Below are 6,903 nucleotides of genomic sequence, written 5' to 3'. Positions count from 1 at the left end.
CCACCACAGAACAACCTCCTTTGACTATAATTTTCCTCTACCTACCCAAATCCTATAAAATGGTCCCACCCTTATCTCCCTTCGCTGACTCTCTTTTCGGACTCAGCCCGCCTGCACCCAGGTGATTAAAAAGCTTTATTGCTCACACAAAGCCTGTTTGGTGGTCTCTTCAAATGGACGCGCATGACAATAATGTATTCTAAATTTTATAATTTCCTGCTGACATCAGTTTCTGTCGGATTGTAGGAGCCTCACCAGAGAGGGCACCTGTCGCCATGTTGTAAAACTCACATTTGTCAAAAAGACATGGGTTAGGGTTTCTCCCCCTCCCTCTGGATGAAGCTAATTAGCTGACACGGATAGTCACCTCCATTACCAAGTAGAGCCAGGATGAACTATGTGTGATCAAGGGTGTTGTCAAGTCCTCTTCCCTGAGGACTGATTGGTGTTTATCTTGAAAACATGAACTTGGGTTGTACAGAACAGTTAAGTTTCTTTCTTTCTTTTCAACCTCTCAACTGTTCTCTATTTCCCATCACATTCTGGTATAAGGCTTATTTATTAATAAAACAGTTTTTATTTCTTTCGCTGTTATCGTCGTGAAGATGATATCTCATTTAAGGGAAGATTTTTTAGTTTTCAATTTTATTTTCTCAACATTTAAAAGCGAAGTAAAGAGTATTTCTTGGGCCAGGCACAGTGGCTCACTCCTGTAATACCAGCATTTCAGGAGGCCGAGGCAGGCGGATCACTTCAAGTCAGGAGTTTGAGACCAGCCTGACCAACATGGTGAAAACCCGTCTTTACAAAAAATACAAAAATTAGCCGGGTGTGGTGGCGCGCGCCTATAATGCCAGCTATTCTGGAGGCCGAGGCAGGAGAATCGCTTGAACCCAGGAGGCAGAGGCTGCACTGAGCCGAGATCTAGCCACTACACTCCAACCTGGGCGACAGAGAAATACTCTGTCTCAAAAAAAAAAAAAGGAAAAGAAAAGAAAGAAAAGAAATTAAAAAAGAAAGTAATAGATCTCTTCCACAAATGTGCTAGGACAATTAACTGAATAACCACATGGAAACGAATAATGTTGGATCCCTATCTCACACAATCAAAATTTTATTTTAAAAATTAAAAGAGACAAGGAAGGGAGCCCTGCGGGAGGTGTGACTTTGTCGCCCAGGCTGGCCTGGACCCCCAGGCTCAGCGATCCTCCTGCCCCTGGGTCCTTAGGCTCCTGCCCATGCGGCCGCATCCCTGCTGTGTTTAAGCAGCAGGTGGTGACCTCACTCCTCCCTGGCCTGAGCCCTCCACGCGCATCCCATGCAGGGGTCCTCGGGAAGTCTCTGAAGCTGAGCACAGGGTGAACTCTCCCTTCTGAGTGAATGGAGAGTAGAAAGGGAGAGGATTTCTATTCTGTTCTCTGGGCCGTCAGCATGAAATTGTACGTTCTGCCCAGGCAGGGTTTTGCATTTCACATTCTAGTTTGCAACCCCGTTCCAGACAATTCCAGGGCTTTTGAATCTTGCTTCAGCCTTCCTGACCTCTCTGGCGTCCAAAGTCCCAAAAATAGAGTCGCTGGGAGCGAGGCTGAGGGACCTGTCCCGCCCCGGTCCCGCCCTCTGCTGGTTCTAAAGGGCGAGGTCTCTCCGCCTGGGGCCCCACCTCTACCTTGCTCAGGCCCAGCCCACTTTCTCGTTGGCTCCACCCAGGCCTGGCTTTAGTCCTGTGCGCACAGATGCCCGCAGACCAGGAAGCAGATCCCCTAGAGTGAAAATCGCGCCGCGGCGGTGAGTTTTGCTCTGTGTTGTATTAAGTGTGCACTCCGCAGGTCCCCAGCACTTCCGCACCTGGGACATGGGGTCCCCGCAGACCTGTAAATTCTCGCCCATCTTCCTTCAACCGGAGAAAATGCGGACATTCCTCTGGGAATTCGGAAGTCGCTTCCTTTTGTGCTTAAAGTCGACCTGAGGCTGTTCCCGTCTCCGGTCTTCTGCTACAGGGCGATGTATACACTTCCTATCGCGTAGTTTTTGTGCTCAAAACCGTTTTTTAACTCCTCCCTCCCCGCGCTTTTCAAAGTCCTCACCCGAGATGTGTATTTCCGACCTGGGCGCCTCCCAGCCTCACCCTTGAAGGCCCCTGAAGCGCAAACGCCTCGACCCCAGTCTCGGGGAGGCCACGTTCTCTGCCTGGTGCTGGGATATTGTGGACCCCACCCTTGTACGAAGGCGTCCTCACACCCCACCTCCCGCCTCATGCTGGGCCCTGCTGCACCCCAAGTCTCCCCTTAGCAGTCACCGCTTCTCCTGAGCCCACGTTGGGGAGGAGCCCGGAGCCTGTCCTGTGACACCCGGTGTTCTTGCCTGCCCAGCTCCAGCCGCTGAAAAATGAGCTTCTCCGGGATGCAGGCGTTTTACTCCAAACCCTCCTGTGATTGTGTGGGCCAAAAGGATCAGGAGGCAGAGAGAGGGACTGAGAGAGCAGTAGAAAACCTGAGACAGAGAAAAGCAGAAAGACCCATAACAGATAGCAAAGTAGAGGATGGTGAGAGATTTGTGAAGAGACAGCAAAAGTGAAAATAAAAAAGATAAGAAAGCAGGAGGAGAAATGTAGAGAAAAGCTACAAGAGACAGCAAAAGTGGGGGGAAAAAAGAAAGAAAAGAAAGCGAAGGAGAAAAGCAACCGGAGAAATGTAGAGAAAATCTAGATGTACAGAGAGATGATGGACGACAGCAAGGTACAGAGGGGCAGCAAAGAGGGAGGCTCATCAGAGTGAGGGGGAGGAGGAGGGATTTGGAGCCAGGGCAGACAGAGCACAGTGGTGCTGGTGGCAAGGAGAACAGAGGGAGAATCACAGCAGGGAGGACACCTGGGGATCTGGGGTGCCAGAGAGCGGGGACAGGGGGTATAACAGGGAAGACAGAATTTAACAGGGAAAGCAGAGGAGGAGCAGAGATGGGAGAAGAGGCAGAAATACATGGAGATTGAGGACTATCTAAAGATTGGGGAGAAGGAGCAACAAGAGGTTAAACAAGATGTGAGGATGGAACCCAGATAATTTTTGTATTTTTAGTAGAGACAGGGTTTCACCATGTTGGCCAAGCTGGTCTTGAACTTCTGACCTCAGGTGATCCATCCGCCTCGACCTCCCAAATTGCTGGGATTACAGGCGTGTGCCACCGCACCTGGCCACCCATGCATTCTTGATTGAAAAAGTTTGCTTATGTCTTAGTTCTACAACTGACCCTCTTTCCCTGTTTTTTGTTTGTTTGTTTTGAGACGCACTTTCGCTCTTGTTGCTCAGACTGGAGCGCAATGGCGCCATCTCGCCTCACTGCGACCTCCGCCTCCCAGGTTCAAGCAATTCTCCTGCCTCAGCCTCCCTAGTGGCTGGGATTACAGGCATGTACCACCACGCCAGGCTAATTTTGTATTTTTAGTACAGATGGGGTTTCTCCATATTGGTCAGGCTGGTCTCGAACTCCCGACCTTAGGTGATCCGCCGGCATCGGCCTCCCAAAGTGCTGGGATTACAGGCATGAGCCACCAAGCCTGGCCTACTCACTGCAACCTTTACCTCCCAGTTTCAAGTGATTGTCCTGCCTTGACCTTCCTGAGTAGCTGGAATTACAGGCATGCATCACCACTTGTAGATAATTTTTGTAGTTTTAGTAGAGATGGGATTTCTCCATGTTGGTCAGGCTGGTCTAGAACTCCCAACCTCAGGTGATGCGCCCGCCTCGGCCTCCCAAAGTGCTGGGATTACCGGTGTGAGCCACTGCACTTGGCCTCTCTGTTTTCAAGGTCACTAGCTGTGTCTTTATACTTCTGCATTTTATAAATGTTACTGTAATTTTCTTGTGAGGAAGAATTAAATGTTGGGAATCAATGGCATCAGAACCTGACAAAAGAAGTTTCTTTATCCCAGGTATGTGAAAGATGCTTCTCTAAGTTTCAAGGATAATTTTGATAAGGCCAGCCCTTTCCATTAGCGCTTCCAGGCCACCATGTCAGAATTCAGGTACATCTTCTCACTCATCTCAGACCTTCTCAGCGTAACTCATTGAAAATGTCCCTGTTCTGAGGATATCACAGCGAAATCTAAAGCAGGTCATGTCAGTCCCTGGCAGGGAACCCTCCACCGGCTTCCCGTGTTCCCCAGGACAAAAGTCCAACGCCTCACTGTGGCTCCACAGCCCTGTGTCCAGGGCCCCTGCCAGTGTCCAGCCTCCTCCTGGGAGCTTACCCTCATCTCATGTCTCCCTCTGCCCCAGTCACATTTGCTTTTTCTCTTTTCCCAAACCTCAAAACCCTTCCTGTCTCAGGTTGTTTTCACTGCTCTTACCCTATGTCCCTAAATGCTCACAGCACTGTCCCCTTCTCCTCCTTCAGGTCTTGGGTCAGAAATGTCTCCCATGCTCTCCCACCCCCATCTGAAGTTCCCTCTGCCTGTCAGGCTCTATCACATTACTCAGGTTTTATTATCTCTGCGTCAATCACATCAGAAACATGCGTTTTTTTCTTTTCCCAGAGAGTCTCACTCTGTCCTCCAGGATGTGAATGCAGTCTTGTGATCTTGGCTCACTGTAACCTCTGTCTCCTGAATTCAAGCAATTCTTGTGCCTCAGCCTCCCAGGGAGGTGAGATTACAGGTATGTGCCACCATACCCGGCTAATTTTTGTATTTGTATTTTATTTTATTTTTGAGTCTCACTCTGTTGCCCTGGCTGGAGTCCAGTGGTGCCATCTCGGCTCACTGCGACCTCCACCTCCCAGGTTCAAGTGATCCTGCAACCTCAGCCTCCGGAGTAGCTGGGATTACTGACACCCCACCAAGCCTGGCTACTTTTTGTATTTTTGGTAGATACAGGGTTTCACCATGTTGGCCAGGCTGCTCTCCAACTCCTGACCTCAAATAATCCTCCCACCTCAGCCTTCCAGAGTGCTAGTATTTCAGGCATGAACCATCATGCCCAGCCCAATTTTCGTGTTTTTAGTACAGACAGGGTTTCACCATGTTGGCCAGGCTGGTCTCAAACTCCTGAGTTCTAGTGATCGTCCCACTTCAGCTTCCTAAGTAGCTGGGACCAGAGACACACAGATGTGCACCAACCATACGTGGCCAAATTTTTCTATTTTTGGTAGAGATGGGGTTTCCCATGTTGCCCAGGCTGGTCTCAAACTCCTGAGCTCAAGCAATGTACCCACCTTGGCTTCCCAGAGTGCTGGGATGACAGGCATGAGCTAACACACCCAGCCTCTGCACGGGGTTTGGTCAGGGCTGGGTCTGTGCCCTGAAGGGGATCTCGTTCCAGCCCGGCTCCTCAATCCTGCAGTGTGTGTGTGGGCTTCTCCAGGAGGGAAGTGAGAGTCTTTTAGAAATGTATCATCCCTGGTGCAGTGGGCAGCAGAGGTGACTGTATTTTTTCAGGGTGAGGGCACCTTTGTATGTGTCATTGTGTTACAGGGAGGAAGTGTGTTGATTCTGAGCAATAAACAATATATTTCTAACATTCAGGATTGACTTCTAAAGACTCTTGGTACGTGAGGAAAAAACAGGGAAGAGGAAAGCAAAGGGTCAGGGATGGCTCTTCCTCAGGTGAGATGATATTCCCGGTGGATTGTTCTGTCTCTTTCCTTTCAGAAACCCTGGCCTTGGTGTTGTGAATCTTCTCTGAGTCTCAAGTGTCCTCCCTGACAGGTTTGCTCACACTCACCCATGCCTTCCCTCAGTCCCTCTCATCTTGCTCACAGGGTGAGGGTCCCATGGTGTCAGTGCTGTTTGGCAGTGGGGATTGTTCAGGGGCCACATCTGGATGCTCTGTCAGTTCTCTGTAGATCAGGATTAGAGCAGCTGCCAATGGAAGTCACATATTCATATGCACAAAGTACGTGGTAAATTCTAGAAAAGGAGACCAATAAGGGAAAATCTTTTCTCCCTGATTTTATACTAAATTTTTCAGTAATTGAGTGAGTTGCTGTGTTTCTGACTCAAAAAATCTTAGTACTTAGAATGGGAAATTCATACACAGACATGAATGATACAGGGGTTTTATTCCATCATTATATTAAGAATATGAAGTCAACCTAAATAACAGCAGGAGATTTATTAAACCATTCTTAACAAATTAACCTGATGGAGACAGTGGTGTTACTGTGGAGAGTCTTGTGAAACAGGTGTTTTTTGTAAAACTGGTTACAATTTTTCTGAAGTATAGGAGCAGTACCTCTAGCTGCCAAAGTATCCTTTTCCACCAAAATGAGGTTCCTCTTCAGTTAAACAAAACTTGCTACTTTTTATATTTTTAAAACCTTTATATATATACACATATATACATGCACATACATATATACACATATGTATGTATTTTGAAAATATTGCATACTTTGAAAATCTGGGACAAATGACAACACTTTGTGTTAACATGTAGTTTTTTGTGAGTGTGTGTAGGTTTTATTATTTTTTGAACATATACAAAATAGAGTTTTGTACTTTAATCTTATTTTCATGTATTTTATTTTATTTTGAGATGGAGTCTTCCTTTGTTGCCCAGGCTGGAACGCCTTGGCGCAATCGTAGCTCACTGAAACCTCCACCATCAGAGTCAAGCCATCCTCCCACCTCAGCCTTCCAAGTAGTTGGGACAACAGGTGCCTGCCACCATGCCCAGCTAATTATTTACTTCTAACATAAGAAATTCATACTGAGAGGGTATCCTGACCTCTTCAAAAAGTGTAATCAAACACCACTGGGAAGACATTATATGGTGGAAAATCCCTCACTTGGATTCGTCAGAACATTCCTACAATTGAATCCATGCTTTCCCCTCTCTCCTCTTCTCATTTTCTGTAGAGATAAGAACTTCTCCCATAGCCATTTTTTTTTTTTTTTTGAGACGGAGTCT

At 47.6% G+C, this 6,903-nt stretch overlaps 2 protein-coding genes across 2 annotated transcripts in view; both read left to right on the top strand.

Moving 5' to 3' along the window:
- Nucleotides 1-1,966, top strand: part of ZNF808 (zinc finger protein 808) — a 46,292-nt gene extending 44,326 nt beyond the window's left edge. The window contains exon 8 of the mRNA XM_011966040.1: nt 1,827-1,966. Coding sequence (XP_011821430.1) covers nt 1,827-1,966 — 140 coding nt within the window. The remainder of the gene's footprint in view (nt 1-1,826) is intronic.
- A 1,709-nt stretch (nt 1,967-3,675) lies between these two features.
- The window catches only part of ZNF701 (zinc finger protein 701), a 22,351-nt gene continuing 19,123 nt past the window's right edge, over nt 3,676-6,903 (top strand). The window contains 4 exon segments of the mRNA XM_011966039.1: nt 3,676-3,802; nt 5,517-5,533; nt 5,536-5,572; nt 5,575-5,597. Of these exon segments, the coding sequence (XP_011821429.1) occupies nt 3,676-3,802; nt 5,517-5,533; nt 5,536-5,572; nt 5,575-5,597 (204 nt within the window).

The sequence above is a fragment of the Mandrillus leucophaeus genome, unplaced genomic scaffold (genome assembly GCF_000951045.1).
Source record: "Mandrillus leucophaeus isolate KB7577 unplaced genomic scaffold, Mleu.le_1.0 Scaffold74, whole genome shotgun sequence".
Taxonomy (NCBI): domain Eukaryota; kingdom Metazoa; phylum Chordata; class Mammalia; order Primates; family Cercopithecidae; genus Mandrillus; species Mandrillus leucophaeus.
Note: the sequence above shows the minus strand (reverse complement) of the source record. Positions and strands in the feature narration are given on the sequence as shown.